At 39.9% G+C, this 21,832-nt stretch overlaps 3 protein-coding genes across 3 annotated transcripts; all 3 read left to right on the plus strand.

Moving 5' to 3' along the window:
• The first annotated feature begins 83 nt into the window (after window positions 1-83).
• Window positions 84-9,308, plus strand: LOC110060650 (uncharacterized). Its single transcript, XM_020767438.2, has 3 exons — window positions 84-2,451; window positions 4,168-4,678; window positions 5,680-9,308. Exons 1-3 carry the CDS (start codon window positions 208-210, stop codon window positions 5,979-5,981), a joined length of 3,057 nt encoding a protein of 1,018 aa, XP_020623097.2. The 5' UTR covers window positions 84-207; the 3' UTR covers window positions 5,982-9,308.
• An 883-nt stretch (window positions 9,309-10,191) lies between these two features.
• On the plus strand, window positions 10,192-15,137 carry LOC149114686 (solute carrier family 35 member G1-like). The gene is made up of 3 exons (XM_089284157.1): window positions 10,192-10,975; window positions 11,558-11,803; window positions 12,889-15,137. Exons 1-3 carry the CDS (start codon window positions 10,258-10,260, stop codon window positions 13,119-13,121), a joined length of 1,197 nt encoding a protein of 398 aa, XP_089140283.1. The 5' UTR covers window positions 10,192-10,257; the 3' UTR covers window positions 13,122-15,137.
• LOC149114687 (abl interactor 1-like) lies at window positions 15,072-21,832 on the plus strand. The gene is made up of 6 exons (XM_089284158.1): window positions 15,072-15,431; window positions 16,617-16,779; window positions 17,224-17,676; window positions 18,399-18,452; window positions 18,776-18,934; window positions 19,785-21,832. The coding sequence occupies exons 1-6, from the start codon at window positions 15,072-15,074 to the stop codon at window positions 19,949-19,951; spliced, it is 1,356 nt and encodes a 451-aa protein (XP_089140284.1). The 3' UTR covers window positions 19,952-21,832.

Here is a 21,832-nt window from a genome sequence, read left to right on the forward strand (position 1 = left end):
GGTTTATTCATAAAATTTATAGGTCGGAAAAGTTCGCGTCATGCTCGGCTTGTCGGCATTTACGAACACGTCATTGACGTAATTGGAAGTTGCTTAGATTGCAACTTCGTTAGACGTGGAGTATTTCACGGGACTTTCGTTCTGACCATCTTCCGGGCTCCCCTATTAAAATCTTACGTTGTAAGATAACTCAAGCAGTGTAAAAACATGGCAGAGAGTGCTCGCGAAAGTGAAAGCAATGATGAAGACAACACAAGCGTCGTGTCAACAGAATTCACGTCGTTACCATCGGAGTCTGAATTTTCCGCCGTCATTTTCAACAACGTTCCCGAATGTTATCCGCCCGACAGAGATATAGAATGTCGTTATACCATCAAACGTTCAGTCAAACCAAACTCCAGGGATTGGATTGGGTTGTTCAAAGTTGGATGGCAGTCGTCGCGTGAACATTACACTTACGAATGGTCGCCCATGCCAAGTATTCAAGATGGCGAACAAGGAAGATCAATTGCAAATAGGGTTGTGTTTCGTCTGAGGTATTTACCGAAGGCTGACGACGAGTTTTATCAGTTTTGTTATGTCACCTACGCAAGCGATGTCAGAGGGGCTAGCGTACCTTTCCAGATTAAAACCAAACCGATTGAACAAGAGGAGTTAGAGTGCTGCGAAATTGAAGATGACGAAGGAAGTTCAATTATGATCGTTAAAAACAAAACAGCGATGTTGGAGGAGTCACTTGCCAGGGCTTTGGAAGAGAATGCTGTCTTGAAAGCATCGAATGAGACGGCGCTAGCTGATCTGGCTAATGCCAATGATAAAGTAATGGAGTCGGAGTCGCGTAAAGCTGAATTAACGGCTGCTTTGAAGGAAACCGAGAAGAAAGTATGTAATCTGGAGCAAGCATTGGCTCAGAAAAACCTGGTCTTAGAAGAATTGGAGAGCAAAAAAAGAGATCTCGAGAGTGCCAACAGCGATTTAAAAACCATGCAAGAGAATTTGAATCGACGGGTTGATGAATTGATGATGATGCTTGAGCAAGAACGTGCACAGACATCACAACAAGTTGAGAAAAACATGGAAAAGTTAGTGATTGAACGTAAGCAGTACCTAGAGAACATGGCTGCTGATCGGCAAATGATTGAAAAGCTGCAAAACGACCTTAAAGCCAAAGAAGATGAGAGTAACACTCTGAAAGCCCGATGGGTGGAATTCAAGACGAAAGCCAGGTCAGAGTCCACCGAATTTGCTGAGAAAATAGAGAAAGTAAACAGTGAAAATGGAAGATTACAGGAACAGCTTTTGCAGATCACAGAAGAAAATAACATACTCAAAAGAAATTTGGAAGAAGAATCAGAACGCCTTACAAAGAAAGTTCGAGATATGTATATTGAGTTGAAGAACAAAGATCAAGAACGTGAGAAAGTCCAAGAAGAAATTGCAAGCTATCGATGCAGAATTGAAGAAGTGGAAAGTACAAAAGAGGAAATCTTGAGGGATGCATCTCATGAAGCAGAGTTGCTTGGCCAGAACATCCAGAAACTCCAAAGAGGTTTAACTGAAAAGCAAGAGCTTATTCACCAACTTGAACAAGAACTAGAAGATGCTAATTCCCAGCTAGAGCAGGAGAAGGGAAAGATCACTGCACTGGAAGAAGATTATGAATCAGTTATCAGAGCACTACATGACCAGCTGGAAGGAGAGAAAGCTCTAAACCAGTCGCTGTGTTCTCAGTCTGATCGCAATGTAGCCAGTCTTCAGGGTCAAGTGCAAAAGCAGCTAGAGGCAAACATGGAACTGAGTCAGCAACTGGAGGGAAAAAGTGCGGAATTAAGGGATGTCTGTGGTGAACTGGACAACTGCAAGAAACAGCTACAATCTGCTGAAGAAAAGCTGCAGATAGCGTTGGCCCAACTGACTGATGTTGATGCTGAAGTCAAATCACTAAAGGTAGAGAAAGATACACTCCAGACGACACTGACAGACACTCAGGGAGCAAGCGCTCAGTCATCGAAAAATTCAGCAGCTTCGATGTATGCCCTTCAGACAGCTCATACTCACTTGGAAAAGAAATACCTTAAAGCCAAAAAAGAGATGGATGAATTGTGGAGGGAGAGGAATGAGCTGAAGAGAACCATCGCAACCTTCCAAGGCAATGTCCCATGTGATGACCTGCGCCTTCAAATAGAGGAGATGAGGGCATGCAATGAGGATCTGCGGGTGCGGCTTAACATGGGGGCTGAGGCTTTCAAGATGAAGTTTATTGAGTGTCGTCAGCTGGAGGAACAGTTGAATAAAGTAACCAGGACCTCATCAGTACAGTCAGAGGAAGCAGGCTCGGCAACGGAAATGCGAAACAAGATTTCCAAGCTACGGAGGGCTTTGGAAGAAGAGAAGAAAGCTCTGAGCATAGAGAAGAGCATCGTACTCCATAAGAATGATGAGATTAACCAGGTATTTTGTTGCAAGCTTTAATTAAATCTTTTCTTTTTCTCTTGGAAAGTGAATAGTCATTCATTGGGATGCCTGATCAGTGTTCGATCAAGCTTCCTGGTGATGAGAATTGAAAAGGTGATCAAGAAGGGAAGTTGTTATACATGTTTGTTGCAAGTACCTTAGTTTTATATACACCAGGTGGCTTAAAAAATGACCGTTGATGATGAATTAACTTACATGGAAATCTAACTTTGGTGAATGATTTTCATATCTTTCTTTGCTATTGTGTAGTTCCAGAAAATATCCATACCTCCCCCACGGAAGGGTTTTTTTTTCTAAGACCCCCAACCTTCTGGAAATTCCAATAAAACTTCACACAGTTTAAATTTTGTGGTGTTACAGAACACCCACCCCCCAGGAAATTCCAATCCCTTCTGTGGGGGGAGTATGGATATTTTCTGGACCTGCACATTATCAGAAAGTGATGTCTTTAATGAAAAACCTTGAATCAGCAAAAAAAAACATCCACCGATTTTTAAAACATTTTTGCATTGTCATTAACTGGATTCATGGAAGAGAAAACGTCTCCTCCCTTTGTTCATGGTTGACCTCAAACTTCCTGTTGATTGTCATGTTTCAAAATTCTTGGAAATCTGTTAAAAACTTTGTAGTTTGTTGTGCATTTCAAATTGATTTTCAAACATACACATGTACCGGTTATCTACAAGTATCCACCAGTTTTATACCAGTTATCATGTAGAAACATCAGTGGTGAAGAATGACAGTGCGCATGTATTTCATGTGATGATGTCATAGTGTCAATTGGCATGACAAGTCAAAATCAGGTGATGTAAATTAACTTAAATATCTTTGCTGATGTTGTGTTTTTGTCATCTGCCAATTACCATAAATGTCAAGTCCTTTAATAATGTATCTAACCAAATTTTATGGATGAACAATAACTTCACAGGAAGAAGTCAAAATGTGTTGGCAAAGTGTTCGGACATGATGTCCGATCATAATGTGAAATTGGCCAGACATATTCAAAATTTGATCGGACAATGTCCGATGACCGACTGTTATTTCCAGCACTGACATATATTTTCTTTCAATTGTAGTTAAAATTGTCTCACTTAGATAGATTTACATATAACTATGGCTGTGAAGACTAGTTTCTTTCAAACTTGGGACAATAGTAAATCTTGTGTTCTTTGTACAAAATAGTGTAGATGGAATACCAGATGTAAACGATGTTGTTATCAAAGATAATCCTTTTGTTTTCTGTTTCATAGCATTGCACTTTCATAAATGATTAACTTCAAATGAGTATGGCGCAGATAAAGTGAATTTAATCTGTGAATGCTGTGCATTGATGATGTACTGTATTTTCTTGATTAACGATTCCAGTGTTAAAATGCATTTCAAACTTAGCCTGGTGAACCTGGCATTCATTCACTTCTTGCAGTTTGTTAATGGATTAATAATTGAGATAGTGTTTTGATTCACTGGTCTTGACAGAAATGTATCTTGCTCTTATACGGAGAGTTTTTTGTGTCTCAAATAAGTGTGAGGTGCTTATTTACAAGTCCACCTTGGGGACTAGGCAAATACAGTACATTAATGATGAAGGAAACATGGTACTTTTAATAATAAGGCAAATTAGCACTTTCAGCTAAAAGAGCTAAGAATGCCATACATTTTATTTGTATGTAATGTGATTTTTCTTTCAACCAGCTCAAACTGGAGATTTTGGAATTGAGAGAGAAGGTGGTAAGCTCTGAACAGGTGGAATTTCAGAAGGCAGTCCAGGATGCACAAAGCCAACTGGTTGTTCAAAAAATGCTTGAAAAAGTGGCATATTTGGAGAACACCTTAAAAGATGAGAAACTCGAAAAAGAGACTGTCATCCAGGAAATAGTCAATCTACAAGTCGTTTTGAAAAACAAAGAAGAAAAGTTACAAAATGCTGCCGAAAACCTTGCAGCCCTGCAAGACGCTCTTTCCAAAGAACAAGAAGACAGAGAGTTACTCGGTGAGGAGGCAAGAGCAAAACTTCAGGAGCATGAAGCTAAAGAGCGGGAGCTTGATCTGAAGGTCAAGGAGCTAAACAGAGAAGTCGAGAGATGGAAGAAAGAAGTTGATTTGCATGTAGAAGCAGAATCTAGACTGATGGAGAATAGAACTGAAGAACGAGAAGTCACTGTGGAGCCACCGCCTCGACCACAGGAACAAACTCCTACTCAAGGTACTGTTCAAAATTTAATTCATTAGCACTTTACTGCTCCATGGGCAGTTAAGGCGAATTGAATTGTGCAACCTGTTGGATTAAAAAGAATGCCCAATCTTTTCTTTTTTCTGAAACCTTCACATTTTTATTTGAGTTCTTTCTACATATTGGGTATTTTTAGTAGCCTTTTTTTGTCAGAAATACAAAAAAACTTGTTGACTGAGATTGATGCTGATGCTGTGTTTTTTGTTTCTTGGCTTGGTTGAAAAGCACTCAACAAATGGTAGGAACCCATAAGGAAGTGAGAGAGGGCATGTTTGTGATTTAAACAACTCTTGTGTATATAAGGTTCTGTTTTTCTCAGTAGGTAAAGTTCTTTTTAGTAGCAGTAGTAATATCACATGGTAGTATGATTAAACCATAACACAGGGGCATGGTTGAGTAGTGCACATATCAAGTCAGAGAAGAAAGCCATTTCTGTGAAGAACAGAATAACAAGGTCCTTGAAGGCTGTTTTTAATAAGCAAATAAAAGCAACATAGAGCAGTTTTCAATTGAGTGTTGTAAAACCAAAACAAAGTCAATTACTTATCAACTAGACTACTCAGTCAATCTCAAACTGTAGTAATACCAAAACCAAAATAATTGCCTGATTACTTTCGACACTTGGTTGAAAACCGCTCTATGCTGGTACAGTTAGATGCTAAGTGGAACTTTACTGCATCTACATACGTTGCTTGTATTTATTCTCATGGGCTAGTGAAAACCAGCCTTGAGCAGTCAGCAAAAGGACCAGATCAGATTTCCTTACTTCTCACTTACTTTGCATGCCCTCTGTGACCTGGTTTTGATCGTAAAATAGTAAATTATTTTTTGATAAACGTCTGCTTTCTCGGTGTTTCTATGCCTCTGTATGACAATGTTTTTATGCTACCCTCTACAGCTCCAGCTTAGTTTAAGTTTACGTTCAATGATACTTTGTCACATGATATTTAATGATATTTTGTCATATGTTTCAGGTCTCTTTCCAGTTCGTGGCTTGCGTCCATTTTTGAATCGTCTCTCTCCTGCACCTGCACCTGCACCTATGCCAGTTCCAGTTGGCCCACAGCCATGGGTTTTTGTCCAACACCAACCAGAGCAGCAACATGAACAAGTTCCGCCACCTGAGGTCCCTATTCAGCCGCCTTTTCCCCCAGTGCAGACCCTACCACCAAGTGCCCCAGCACCTGAAGCTGAAGTGCCCCAGTGTCCGGTTTGTAAGGCACTTTTGCCACCAAGCGTAAACAGAGATGAGCATGTAAATGGTCATTTTGACTAAGTTTAAATCTTGCATGTATCTTCTCCCATTTTCCAAATGTACCTTTACCTATATTAATAGTTTTGTAGTTATGAAATTTAAATTGCTTAATTGGGAGTTCAACAGGAAGTATTCTAGGGGTACTTTTTTTTGCTTAAATTGTTTTGTTGTTCAGCAGAAGTGTTAAACATTGCATAGCATTTTATATATAGGTACTCATAAATGTGGGTATAGAGTATTTAATTATTAATTTGTCACAAGCAGTATATGAATAAGCATAAGTCTTGTTTCTTCTTTCATGTCATAAATAACATAAAGAAACTAAACAGTTCTTGATCAGCAAGTATATAAATTTATGAACGTCATTTCGAAACAAAGCCTACTTAAAGACTCAGTTACAGGTTTTGAGATTGTATCATCTGTAGGGTAGGTTATTGTGTCTGGTAGCTTCATGAACATGTGTCATGCTCCTTCATCTACTTGTTAAAGGTGATGCTAATAACATGCAATTTTTGTCACTGCATCTTACTGCATAATAAATTACTTTGGTAGCAATAGAGGGTAATCATCACTGTAAATTGTTGAAGAGGTTCTGTACTGTATATATATGTCATAGAATTGAATACCTAACTCGGTTTTCATCCCCAGTAGAATTGAATGATCTGGTGGAAAATTCAGCTATAATGTATGTTACCATAGCATTTTGCTTGTACCGGGGTATAATTGTGTATAACTACCGAAATAATGATTATGAATAATCATGGCTGAAGCGTTCCACTTCAACCCCTAAGCAAACTAGATTGTAGTTTCCAAACTGCACAACGTATTTACTCTACATAGTCATAGGTTCTTCACAAATCTGTCCAGCAGATGTGTTTTTGTGCTGTTCATTTTAAATGATTTCCACATCTTTGTTCTCATATTTTTGCTGGATCTCCCCGCCTTTCCTCTTGGTCCTTTAGGGGTTCTGTTTCAAGGACTGGAGGGTAACGTTGCTTGTAGGTTTCCCGTCTGCACTGTTGGTTTCTATGACATAAAGTAGTTACCCTTAACTTCTAAATTTCCCATAGTGTTTACCATGTATTCTCTATCATTTTGTTGGGAGAATGTTGCTTTAAAGCAGCATTTGATTCAGATAATCAGCTTTCTGCATCTCATGATGTGGCAGGTAATTGACTCTGCTGTAAAAGGTTTTATAGAATTTAAGATTGGATCACCATTGTTGATAAACATTATCTTGATGATCACAGCAAACCTTTGCAGGTCAACTCTAACTGCGTTTGTGACCTGATCTTTATTTTTTCACTGTACCTGCACACACATTACACTTAGTAGCCACTCCCTTAGGTTTATACATCACACTTTGAGTTACTTTGATTTCAGAAGCCAACTCAGATGTTTGGCTAGAACAGTTAGTTAACTTAAGCATTGAAGAGATGTTTACATATCAATCTAAAAACAAGGTTATCAATCTAAAAACAAGGTTAAGTCTGTGTTAGGCCAAGCAACCCATACAGCTGGAGCTTATCACAGTTTCAGTGGCATTAAGCAGCCAGGAGTATTTCTACTCCCCTCTGGGTGGGATGCTAGTCCATCACAGGGCTACCCTCTCCAGCATTAAATTTGCCACTAGTCATTTACACACCTGCATGGAGAGAGGCACTGAGAATAATGTGTCTTGTACTGGAACACAGTGCAATGACCCCATCCAGGGCTCAAACTGGTACTGCTCGACCTGGAGTACAGTGCACTAACCATTAAGCCAGCGTGCCTCAACATTGATCAATGGTGTAACTTTTTTCCCGTGCTGTGTTTATCCTGTGTTGGACTATTGTTGCAGCATCCCTTCCATCAGGGGTCGGAATGCTCAGAAGGGCTTCATGCTCTTGTTAAGTGGAGGTGCTCATGTTCTATCTGCTTAGAACAGTCTTCTTCACTTACAATGCTCTTAGATAGCTTTACCCGCTCTCTCCCCTGACTCTAATAGCCAAGCAGGGTTGCTGTTTGCAGGGTTCAGTTTAGATTTTGTTAGCCATTCTATGGGTTGTCAGACAACATTTTTACTTGGGGAAGAAGCCTTCATGGCATTCCTTTTTAGGGGGAGGGGTCTACTGGAAACGGAGTCCGTGCTCTTGGGAAGGTGATCTACACTTCAAAAGTGGCGGCTTTTCTAGTGGACTTTGATGAAATATTTCCAAATAAACACAACATTTCGCTTTTCATCAATTATTTCAGCAGCAGTAAAAGTTCTGAAAGTAACTGTAATTTGAGGTAACGTTTAGGTGTTTTGGATTAAGACACTTTATTACTTGTAAACATGATTATGCAGTCAATATTCGTTTTGTAAATATTAAAAAGACAATTATTATAATCAGTTTTGATGGGTCTAGATTGGCATTTTCAGACAATAGAGTGGCGTATAACAGCCACTATACTCCTAAAGAAGGGGAAATTTTAAATTGTTTGACATGATCTACGTGGCCACCGTGGTATGATTGAGAAAACGTATTCTAGTGGCTGTAATATAGATAATCAGAATAAGTCAATGTTTAGGTTTTTGGATGGGGCTAGGTACAATAGATACATTTTACTTTTGGGAATTTAAGTGGCAATCAGCCATTTAAGTATGGTTAAGGACTTGCGAAAACAACTGACAACCCCTGCTGCATCGGTGGTTCATGTATGGATTGTCACGCAACCGTCTTTCCCCTCCTAGTGGTCAAGAAGCGTTGCGTGACGACCTTTGTATCGTCAGTAGCGGAGTGAACGGGTTGTAGATAGTGCGAGTTATCTGAGTGATTTTACTTAGGTATGCAACGAACTTTGATAGTTGACGGATATTAAATCCATTTTGGCATGCATTGTGGGGATTGGGCCAAGGGGAGTCACTGTTATTTTGTAGTTTATAAAATGTGCAAGGAATTGCGGGCTCTGGTTGGGCAGTTCGAGTCAATCTTAACTCCAGACGACCGTGTTCCCATGTTCTTTCTCCTTTCCTCAGAAAGACCATTTCCTCAAAGAGAGGTGGAAAAATGGAGAGAGTCTGGCAACGATGCTGAACTCCATAAAGTGCTCGTATGTCGCGCGTTTCATTGAACGTTCTATAGAGGAAATAACGTCCTTGGTCCCATGCATCGTTGAGTTATATTAGTACTTTTAAGAGCTCTTGAGAAGTGCAATGGCGAAGGCTCGCAGCTTAATGTCACTCAACAATGCATTGTTCCTTACCAATAAATAATAGTTAAAGTTTGAATGTTTCGTTTTCTGGTCGTTGTTCACTTCATTACTTGAAGTGAGTTAAAAACTGTAAATTTGTTTAATATGAGTAATAAAGATTCATATCCTGCATTATCTTGTACGTTGAGTGGTTCTTAGACTGCGAGCAGTCTCTCTTTTCCTCGAAAATTGTGGGGAAGAACGCAAAGCGAACGTGACTGCGAGTGTGCTTGCGACATCGCCGCTAGCATGTCACGCTCGCAGTCACGCTCGCACGCCTACTCGTTTTGCGTTCTTCCCCACGGATTTTCGAGGAAAAGAAAGACTGCTCGTAGTCTAAGCGGTTCTCCGATTAAACGTTCTTTATAGTTAGGGGCTTCGTTAGATTGCTCTGATGCAGGGCTAATGCTTGAAAAGTGAATTTATCTTCATTCTATTTGAAAGACCCTGCTTTAAGAGCTTTTTCGTGCTTAATTGGGTCATCACAGTATTTCAGAGAGAGAACTTCCGAGCTTTATATGGTAAAAGAGTTGCACCTTCAGAATTCTTACATGCACCTGAAATGTAATGTTTCAGACGTCCCACCTAAATATGAGATCAAACATTTTAGAAACAAAATTCCCTACAGTCAGTTAGCCCCTCTGTTAAGTAAGCCGAGAAAAAGCCTTTAAAGCCTTTCAACCTTGCGTGACTGCAATTTTAAAATTTCACAAGCTATATTTTTCTCCCTCCTCTTAAAATCGAACGCGTGAAATTGCTCGCCTTAGTTGCATACATAACCATCACTCCCTTTGGCAACTCTAGAGTTAGATGGCGGCTTGACTGCGCATGCGCACGTGGACCCGTTAAGCCATTGTGGCAACGGTCCGAGTGCTCGTGTATAATTTGTAATTGGGCAATAGCAGTCGGAACTCTTCGGGAACTACGAGGATAGGACCGATGCATTTTTGTCACAATGTTTTTCAAATGTTGTCTTGGTTCCAGTGACGTTCGCTTTGCACATTTTTCCGGCTTCCTCTTCGCTCAATAAAAATGGTCGTTCAGTCGGCGAAGATCAAAGTAACCGAAAGCAGAACGCAATATGTGTTCTCCCTTTTCGACCGCTTTCTGGCGAAATTCCCTAAACAGTTATCAAAATATAGATCGAGCACAAAGAGAATCGCGACTTGGCAGCATCCACGAAGAAACAGATGACCGCGTTTTGTTCGATAAAGACAGCGAAAGCTTTCGCAACTTCACATCCCCGAAGCAAATCCTCAGCCATACCTGGAGGGAGCGCATTGCAGAGAAACTACCACTTTGGCAAACACGCCAGTCGCCCGTTTCAAAGTCGCCGGTCTGTTGTCGTCCTTGCAGTTGCTTTAAATCTGGCCTCGGTCTCATCCTCACCACGGCGTCCGGTATTCTGTTCGCGATCGCCTCGTTATTTGTCAAGCTCTCAAACACGACAATTCCGGCGTTTGAAATCGTCTTTTTTCGCTTGATCATTCAAATTCTGCTCGTTCTTCCCGCAGCAGTCTGGGCACAGGCTGATTTGCTGGGCGAGAAAAAACACAGACCATACCTTGTGTGTTTCGGCGCCGTAAACTTTGCCTCTATCTCTTGTATCTACGGCTCGTTTACCAAGCTACCTTTGGGAGACGCAACCGTTTGTATTTCCACGACGCCAATCTTCACCGCGCTCTTGGCGTACGTTTTCTTGAAGGAATCTTGGCATATTTTTGACGCCGCAGCAACCTTTACATGTCTTGGCGGAGTAGTTCTGATCACGAAGCCAACCTTTCTGTTTGGCTCTTCAGGTAAAGAATATTTTCTAGATACAAAACTGTACTCTTATTTTCACATGGCTAGGAAATATTTAATCTGTCCAAAAAATGTCTTATTCGTTTCAGGCAAGCTTATAGGAAATAAGAATGAATAAACTGATAACTTCATGAGGGAATACTATCTTCATTTTTGTACTGCGCAAATTAAGCGAGTGTTTCAATCATAAAAAACATAATTTTGCTCATTTATCTTTTTTCAAATTTTCAGTTAAACGTTTTATGCGGGGTGCAAATCTTTCTTTCCCTGTTTTCAGTTCAACCGACAACTTCGTTCCCAGGGTCCTCTCTCTACCTGAAGTTTAAAATGAGATTATGCGCCAAGTAAGGTCAAGCAAAGTTTGCCTTATCTACGCGCAAGGCTTGTCCTACCAGCACTTAATCCCTTTGTACGTAAGATAAAGCGATAAGAGCAATTTATATTTTCCAAGAAAAGACGGAAAAACGTCATAGTTCTTTCATCGTAAAAGCCAAATTTAAGCGAAATACAGAACACACTTGAACATCTTAAGGTCAAATATGATAATTTCCAGAAACTTGTTTTATTCTTAAATGCAGCCAATGCACCCAGCCACGTGATCGAAGCGTCTCATTTGATTGGCTACGCCATGGCGCTATCAGGAGCTGTGGTCCAATCACTGACGTTCATCATGGTCCGTCGAGTTGGTGGCTCTGTCAGTTTCTACACCAATGTGTTTTATTTTGGCTGGTGCAGTGCTCTGTTGTCTGGTTTCACCATGTTTGTCTTTCAAAAACCTGTAATTCCGGATTGTGGCGTGGCCAGATGGTTTCTCATTGGAGTGGGTAAGATATTGATGCTTGAGGACGGGTTATTATTTTCTTGAGGGGAGCGGGGAGTTGGACAAGTTTCTGGGTCGTGAAATTTTTTTCCAAACTTTAGGTCGCGCATGATTTATTTTGGCGGGCGATAGCTTGTGCAAGATTTTTTTTAACATCAAAAACAGGACCTGGATAGTAAAAGCACTTGCTCGATTTTTTTTCCCATAGCGCCCCTTGCACGATTTTTTTCAGCAGTTTTTGCTGAGCTGGAATGTTTTTTGGAAATTGACCAACTCCCCAGCCCCTCCCCTCAAAACAATAACGGTCCGTCCCCTAGTTTTTGGGATTATATCGTATATTAAGCAGCCTTGTAAACCTATCGACGTTCCAAGTTTTCTTTCGTGCGGAAAAAAATCGCCACAGCGAAACAGCTTTGCGTTTGAAGTTGCAGCCGATTGGCTGAAAAACGTCTCCGTCCTGATTGGTTAGAAGGTGCACACTGCTCATCGATATCGTGTAATGGCCGGAGCCAAGTGCGGGAAAAAGCGAGCTTCCGATTGGCTGAAAAATGACTGTTTTGTTCTGATTGGTCTGATTTAGCGTGCTCGGCAAAGAAAGCAAGGTCGAGGAATTACTACAAATCATTTATTTAAAAGAGTTCAAGAGTCCATCATGGGTTATGAGCCATTATACCATACATACTCTGCATGTATGGTAACGTATGCATAATGTTTCGGGGCGTTTTTGGTTTTATTTTATTTTAGTTTCCTATATTTTGGGGGCGGTATTTTTAATAAAACAATTATTCCACTCGCGCTTGTTGGATATGAGATGATTATATATAGCCAACTCAGCGCTACCTACCTCAGTGGCGGATCCAGACCTTGAGCTAAGGGGGGACGGGGCGTAGGAGGCGTTTTTGTTTTGCTTGCCCTGCCGGCTTTTCCTCCTTCTGTGATTTTTTCCTTTTTTACCCAAAATAAGGGGGGGCGGACCCCCGTACCCCTTCCCTAGATCCTTCACTGTGCCTCGTTGGCTATCTACCATCTCATATTCAACAACTGCGATGGAAATAATTGTTAAATATTTTACTTACATTTTTCTGGCAGCTTTGTGTGGCGTGTTTGGAAGCTTCTGCTTGAATCGAGGTCTGCAGCTGGAGAAGGCAGCCCCTGCAGCGCTGATGAGAAATGTTGACATCCTGCTGGCGTTTCTCTTTGATTACGCCTTCTTCGGCCAGCAGCCGAGCCTCCTCACCCTGCTAGGGGGCTTGCTTGTGGTGCTGTCAACTGGTGGAGTGGCGCTGGCCAAATGGTGGAGGTCACGTGACTCCAGTTTATAAAATGGCTGAGATGCACATCAAAACTCGTGATCATATTAACGTAGTATTTTGAGGTTGAAATAACGATATTTTCGTGGACTTTTGTTGCATGAAATTCCGTGAATTTACTGCTTTAATGTTGTTTTCTATCTGTAACGACGTGATCTGTTCACAAAAATTCGTAAGATGAATATGTAACGGTGATCTGTGAAATAAGACAGCTAGAATCGACAATTTAATTTTTCATTTGTAAGGCCGTTATCGCTATGAATAGATATACGAGATAGATAAGAGATGAAAAAACCCTTTCCTATTTTCCGAAAAGCAAGATCTTGTATCTCATTTCATCTTTAACACCAATCCCTTTTCAGAAACTAGATTAAGACATCAATATTTCACTTGATCATGAAAATCGGATAAAATGAAGAAACTTCGTAAAACCGTAACTATACATTTTCAAGACCAAAATATACGTTGTGATCAGAGGTTCTTTTTTTCTCTGTTCACGACACCGCAGCGGACGAAAACGAATGCCTGACGGCAGGTTGAACTAAATTATTGAGATTTTTATCCTTAGAAATGGTAGTTCAAACAGGTGCTCTAGTTGGAAACAGAAATATCTGAGGGGTGCATAGTAACGAAGGTATTTGCCAGAGTGTAATCCGGGGGGTACTCCCTTACAAGGGCTATATAGGTATGTGCGGCCCTAAAGGGTACGGTTTTTCAGCCGTTTTGGTCATAAATAGGGCATCGATTTTGGCCATTTTGGTCAGAAATAGGGTATGTTTTCTGCACTCTGGTCTTGAATTAAGTATGTTTTTTAGAAGAAGCTTTTTTTTCATCATTATCGATAAGACCGTCAACAAAAGCCCTTCATAAGTTATGTTAAGATCAACTGTGCCAGCTGCAACAGAAGTTTTGGTCAGGTCATAAATAGGGTAGGGAAAATCGCAGATTTTGGTCATAAATAGGGTTTTGGGAGGTGGGCCGCACACCCCCACCCAATTTTTCTGGGAATACCCCCCCTCCCGGGAGTGTAATATACCTGCATTTAGCTGATTGTATCGTGTGTTTGAGTTTTACCTTATAAAACTGAGTGCTCTTAAATGAAGATCCAGTAAAATGCTTTGGTCCGATGTCATTGTTTGCTGACAAGTTGAGTCGTTTCATTCTCAATAATGAAGTCGTTTTGGAATAACTGTTTTTTGAACAATAAGCATTAATTTAGATTGCAAAAAAAAAAATGGAATCCGCACCGTAACTTTAAGCGGAACCGTTTAAAAACTAAGGCAATGAAGAAAAGCAAATTATAATGGATGATTCAGCACGGTATCCAGTCACTTCTCTCAAAAGTGAGATCGCTCCACCTGATTTTGCTCCAACAAAGATATAGTTCACCCCAAACGAGTCACACAAGAATTAGCTTCGCACCATACAAAAGTAACTGCGCTCCAGACTCCGACATTTAGTAGTGCTATACAGGAGATTAAAAACAGACTACATTGTATTTTTCGTTCTTTAAGCGTGGGTGAGACGACCGTAATTAATCTGATTTGACATGTTCCTCATATTGTTTTGTAACTTCCTACATGGAGTGAAGTCAGTTCTCTTGGGAGCGATGCAGCTTCTTGCGGAGAGTGATCTAGCTTTTTGTGGGAGCGAACGTATTGGGAACGATCTCGCATTGGAACGAAGTGACCGTAATGAGCATAGACCTGACAATATTCCAGCACTTTGTGGGCGGATTAGATCTAAATGGCATAATATAATTTTTTGTAAAATTGTAATTAAAAAATAAATTAATTAACAAGTCTGCGAACAACCGTCAAAGTTGTTTAATGCTCTTCAACTTTTTTAGGGACACAAACAATTGGAGTGAATTTTTTTTTTTTTTTTTTTTTTTTTTTTTTTTTGCAACGAAAATGTCGGAAAGCTCGACACATCCAACCTCTGTTATCTACCCAGCATGCTATGCAAGCAACACAGACCAAGATGGCGGAGGTGGAGAATGCGCTTCTATCTCTAATCGAGAAAGAACTCCCCGAAGGGCGCCAGGCTTTGAGAGATGGCCATGAAAACCTGGCTAAGGTGGCGGCATACTGCGAACAGAAGTATATAGAGACAAATAACCGATATAAATCTGGCGCGGATAGGGGTAAAGCGCTGGAAGAAACTAGAGCCGTTTTGGAGGAAACGAAACAATTCGCTACACAGTCGCTAGCAAGTGTTGCTTATCAGATCAATTCATTGGCTCTAAACATGCTCGGTTTGTTAGATCAACAATCTTTGAAACTGCAGGATATGGAATCGAGGATAAATCATATTTCGGAGGTAAGACTGTCCAAATGTTTACTTCAAAACAAACCTTTTACAAGCTAGAAAGATTGATATTGCTTTACTTTGCCAGAATGACAAACTACGTGTAAGACAGTACATTCTCACACCATCATAAGAAAGAAAATCCTAACATGGGCTAGCAGAGAGGGATTGTAAACTTCAATCTACAGGCGCATTGTCAACTTGAAGCTTAAATTACAGATTCAGCTCATGTGAGAACATTCCATTGTACTAAAACTCAGACTTACACAAGGCTTCCCCTGGCAGCAACTAGTAGGTTGATTTTCTATGAGTGAGAAACCATTTGGCTAATTGCTCAAATGAAAGTTCCCAGGTCATACAAAAGACGTTCTTTGAACCTCTGATGTTTATCTGGGCAGTTTTGAATTTCACAGCTGCAGTGGTCACACTAACAGAAATCCCTAAGTGTTTCACTTGCATGAAGCTAGAAATAACAGTCGATTATTGGATATTGTTCGTCAAAATTTGTGAAATTTTCTGACCTTTTTTACATTGTTATCAGCCTTCACAATCAAGCTCCAAAATGACCCAGCTTTTAGTCAGGAAGAGGTTGTTAAGGGTTGCAAATGGTCTCTGAATTACTTCCAGAGCTGTGAAGTGGTTGAGAGTATTGCTACCTATCCAAGAGACTGCAAAATAAATCTCATTCCTTTAGTTCTTGCTCCTTACCTGGCAAGCTTGACAAAACAAAGCAACTCTCAAGAGTTTGTAACAGGCTCGATTTTTTATTGGTTTTGAAAACAATGAAAAAGAGTAGAAGTTTAATGCCAGTGTCTTGACCAAGCCATGTGTTTGCCAGCTAGGCATGTGCAATTCAACCAGAACTCCAATATTTTTGGACTTCTAATCAGAACTTTCCAGAGCTACTTGTTTCCTGACTGCTCATCAAAGGGAACAAAGACTCTGGGAACAAGGTTTGTTTGGAAACTAACTCTATCCACAAAACTCCCTTATGAAAGGTATCAGCTAGCAAAAAGACAAAGAGTCGCAGAGAATCTGTGAATAAGGTACTCCAAAAATAAAAGGGTCCTGATGAAACTTTTAAAACTCTTGACATGTAGGTCTTCAATTAGTCAATCAACAGAATACTACAAAATTTGTAGTTCATTTTCAAATTTTTTCACTGGATAGTAGGTAATGTTTTTATTGGTTTATTAGACTGTTGACATTCACAAAGAAAAAGTGGCGCGTCGAGAAATAGGAGTCTTAGCATCCAGTAAGCCAACTGGACGTACCCACAGAATCATAGCACCAGCAGAACAAGAGAAGCTTGTGAGATATGGAAGAAGAACTACTGACTACTCAATACTGGATCACTTGGGTAAAAAAAAAAAATTGACAATAGATATTAGCCTAAGTTAACCTTACAGACGTTGCTTTTGCAATGATGCAGATTTCTTCTACTGAGGAGATTTCTTGAGAAATTGTGCACTGATGATGAAGCTCTAAAGTGATCCTTCTAGCTTCTTGGTCCGACACGTTGTTACATGCAAAAATCAAGACTGAGCAACAGTTTACTAATGTGTTGTCTGTTTAGGTCATCACACAGAATCAGATAGCCACTATATGCTATAGCTTGCTATAACCCTCTCCTATATCCTAATGGGCAATTTTCAGCTGTTAATATTCATTGTAGCTGCACTCTGAGACTTAGTGGAAAATATTAAATAAATTTGAAATTTGCACAAACAGTACTGTGCATAGAGTTAAGGTATTGTGCCCATTTTTGTTATGAATATTGACAACGTGCTTGACCTTTCTGTAGGGCATGGTGTCAAGACAAGTGATCGCCCAGAAAGTCGGCGCCGACCAAGCAGCAAAAAATTGAAGCCACAAGCACCAGCAGCTGCAGCAGGAAAGGGTAGCTTACGTCAACAGATGCCAGGTGGAGGAACCTCAAGAAGGACGCCACTTACAAAACCTCCGCCCCCTCCTGTACCTCCACCAATGCCTCCTTCTATTCCTTCCTCGGAGCCAGAACCACCCCCACCTCCCTCTGAACCAGTGCCACCTGCAACTCCTTTTGCACCAGCTGGTGATGTCATGGTTCCTCCACCCCCTCCACCCATGGGAGTTCCATCTGCACCACCACCCCCTGGGATACCATCTCCTCCGCCACTTCCCGGTACTCCATCTCCTCCACCGCCTCCTAGCATAGGAGGACCAGTGGCTGCCCCACCTCCACCCCCATCCTTGGCAGCACACCTACCTCCACCAGGTGACTATGATAATTACCGTTTACATTGTTTTATTGATAGCATAGCCAGAGCTACTCTGAGCTACCCTTGAAACCTACGACAAACAAGAATTTGTGTCGCTGTGCATTTTCTTTTTAACTACGAAACATATAGATGCAACAAAAGTGTATATATGTAGCAGGGCTGTCAATAAGGGCTGTAACCTGTAGCACCTGCTACAGCTGAGTATTTTTGCTGGGCCCTTGATGTTACAGGTGGACTTGCCTACAGCTGATCCAGTTCACTCAAAAGGTAACAAGTTTGTTACTTGGGTGAAGATCAAGGCTGCAGGTGAAAACTTAATGACAGCCCTGTGTAGGTAGGGTTGTAGTTGCTAAAAAAGGTCTGATAGCTAAGAATTACATTGAGCAGACTCCAAAAGATAGTACTGTGTGCCATCTTTGCAGGCAAGCCAACACAGATGTTTTGAGGCATAGGAAATCACCAAACACAATCCTGCAGCCGCCAGCACTGAGCCCTTGTAGCTGTTGGAGCACTATTTCACTTGCAATCCACCATCAAGTGTTCCACTTTATGACAATCAACTTTGTATCCTATGCAGTCATACTAATCCAGTTCTTCTTTTTTATCTAGATTTGTAATATTAGTTGCCATTTTGTGGCATAAATGTTTGTTGATTTCTCTATCCTCAGATGACTTCCAATCTATTCTTTAATAACACTTTTAAATATTTTAATTTCAGATTTAATTCCTCCATCTGATGTTGATGGGAGTAGCACATATGCGTCTGTTGTTGGTAAGGGAACATTGATTTGCTGTAGACTTCTTTCGTTACCTAATCAATTTAGGGAGGGCAAATGGTCCTTCAACAAAATATTTATATTTAGCCATATTTCACTTGTCTCAATATTTTTCATGACACCTTGTCAGTGTCTAGATTTCTTTTGCAAGGCTAAGAAAGGTCCAGGCTTGCAGAAAAGTTTAGTCTCACCATGATGCAAAATTGCAAATCTTCTCTTCACATCTCTCAATTTCTGTGACCTATACCTCCAACATACTTGCTAAAATTAAGTTGACTTGGCTGCATATCTAATTAAGAATGCTTTTTCCTAATTTCAGATGCAATGAGTCCTTTGCCCCCACCACCACCCTCTGAAGATAATTTTTATGCATCGCCATCATCACTACCAATGCCTGCCCCACCAGAGTATTTGTACCAAGTCCCTCCTCCACCAGTGGAAGGGCAGTCATGGATACCAAAGAACTACATAGAAAAAGGTACAACTGTTTCTCACAGAAATGTATTTATTCAGGTGCAAAAAAACCTTTGTCTCCAAGTTCAAGAAAAGCTGGTCCTCTGTTTGAAGCGATTTTTTAACTGGCAATTTTTGGTGCGTCAGTGGTACTGTATGTTAAGATTCAGTAAAGATTAGGAAGCACAAGAAGCTCTTTGCCTGACAATGAAAGTCATCTCTCTAACCAAACCATAATAGCACAAAGTCTGAAACATGCACTACAATAGAAGCCTTGTGGTCTGAAGAAACTTTATCATTTAATTTCAGAGCTACAGCTGTATGAAATAAGGGGATTGGGGGTGAAGGGGGTACCTTATCAAATTACAGGATATACCTCTTACTAAGCGAGTTTGAGGGCCGTACTGTAAGTAGCTGTAGCAGCACAGACCCAGAAGATGACGTTAGTAAGATATTTATTATATCTCTACTGTGTGTCTGATGCGTTTGGGAACGATTTCTATTCACAGGGAATGGCTTCAAATTTATGACGCACCTGGAAAGCAAAACAAGTCAATTTGAAATCATTGTTAAGTGACTCTTAAATCATTAGCAGGTTTTCATACACAATTTCAGAAGCAAAAGAAAGTTTAAACTCTTACTTGCTATAAAAGTTAAGAATACATGGTGATAAATCACAAAACATTTTGCCTACAAAAACAGCTATAAATTTTAGCAGGTCGTACAGTAGACTACAGCCTGCTAAATTGACCAATCACAACACGCATACTAACTGAGAGATAACAATTTTTGTTATGACATTTGGAGTATATTTTGGAAGAACGTTTATCATTGGTAAATATATTAATTGGTGTAACTTATTTGCTGTCTTTCAGTGGTGTCCCTGTATGCATATGTACAACAGAGGGATGATGAGCTCACATTTCAGGAGGGAGCTATTATATATGTGATCAAGAAAAATGATGATGGCTGGGATGAGGGTGTCACAGATGGAGGTGCAACTGGCCTATTTCCAGAAAACCATGTGGAAGTTTGCCTTTGATCTGAAATAGCTAATATCTTAATCTTTTCACTCGCTTGATTACCAAGGTTTTGACCCAAAGTAAAATTTGCAGTAATGTTACAAATAAGCAGCATGGAAGTTCTGTTAGATGGTTTCTTATGAATGGTGGTACAAAAGGTTGAATCCATAGGCTAATAGTATGGCATAAAGAACTGTACTATTTAGGAAATAGAACACATGTGCTGTGTTTCTATTGAGTTCAAGAAACACAAGTGGAAGTTTGAGAGAATGAGAAACGCTGTGGAAACACGAGCCAACAGGTGAGTGTTTCCACAGCTTTTTCAAGTTCTCCCAAACTTCCAGAGGTTTTTCTATAACTCTATAGATACACAAAGAACATGTTTTCTATTTCTTTTACAAAATTCCATGATCATCAAAATGTACGTCTCCTTGCTCACACCATCATTATGTCAGCAGTTCATGCTAGTTCTGTGTTTCTATAAGGTTTTTACCAATCTGCACGTATATTTTCTTTGGACTATTTTCTATATTCTGCCCAGTAGTTTTTAACTGAATTATGGTCACATTGTAAGATTTTATCCGCCGACAGAAAAATCTTCATGCAGCGTAATATTTTGATCAGTACCACATACAAGTACTGCATGTCAATGGTCACAACAACTCTTGGAGTGAAAAGATTTCTGATCAATATAAAGAAATGAAGGGGGTGCTTGGAAAAACACCCTTAAGTGACTTATGATAAACTGTCAGATTCTCCTTTGTATTTCCTTGTGAAACACAAGGGGAATTTGACATTACATCAATAGTCACCAAGGGCCTTCTTCTGCGCACCCATTCAAGTGGTCATTTTTGTGAGTCAAAAAAAGTTCTGTAATATACCAACCATGCAACCTGAGAAAGTTAAGTGAACTACTTGCTGATGTTACTAATAGAATAATACAATATTAGTATCACCCAACTAGTGGACTAATGCAAATCCTGCATTTTAATTGGCTACACTACTAGAGGTCTATTAGTAATAGTCCTCAAGTAGCGAAATTGGCGCAATCGAGCGCGACGCTTTGTTTCGTTTTATTCCCAAATAAACATTTCTTCAACTTGCATTTGCTAACTTTATTACTGTCTTTTCTGTCCGACTCGTTAGGTGATACTAAAACAATTAGACCCTTCGCCCTCAAGGGCCACGGGTCTAATTGTTAATTATTTCAAGTCATTTTCAAAATAACTCTTATTAAATCACACATGATCTCTCTGTAAGAAAACATGTAGGTGGGTGGGTGTGGGAAATGTCTTGAAACTTCTCCTTACCCTATGTGTGGCCCAAAATTTGATGCTCATCCCATTTTCATCTTAGAATCATACCCAGTTCCTGATAAGAGTGCATATTTGTTTAAATATTATGTTAAAAATAAATTCTTTGAGTAAGCCAAACTTTCTAGAATAGTTGTACATTTTAAAATAATCACAAATATTGCAGAGTAAATTAAATATAAGTATTACTTCAAGATTTTATTTTGCTGCAACTAATGCTCCAATTTTGATGTGGATTCCTCTCTTCTTGAGAATCTTTTCGGTCAGTGTACTGTGGAGTCCCGATTTTTCGAACCTCCAAGGAAACAAAAATTGGTTCGAAAAATTGAGGGTTCAAGAAATCGGAATTCCACTGTATTATTGTGTCACTCAATTTCAATTATGGAAAATATGTCATGGTGTGTTTTATATTGATGTTGTTTTCCATATTCAACCTAGTATCTAAAATTCTATGAAAAAATTATGTGTCGCTTAAAATTAATGTGGTCACTTTTGCCGGGAAAACAAAAACAGAAGCTTCCCCTCTGCCATAGTTTACTGATTAATATGTAAATATTTTGATAAAAATAAAGATTTTTTTTTTGACAA

Source organism: Orbicella faveolata, unplaced genomic scaffold (genome assembly GCF_042242905.1).
Source record: "Orbicella faveolata isolate gen_17 unplaced genomic scaffold, um_ofav_v1 contig_13, whole genome shotgun sequence".
NCBI classification, from domain to species: domain Eukaryota; kingdom Metazoa; phylum Cnidaria; class Anthozoa; order Scleractinia; family Merulinidae; genus Orbicella; species Orbicella faveolata.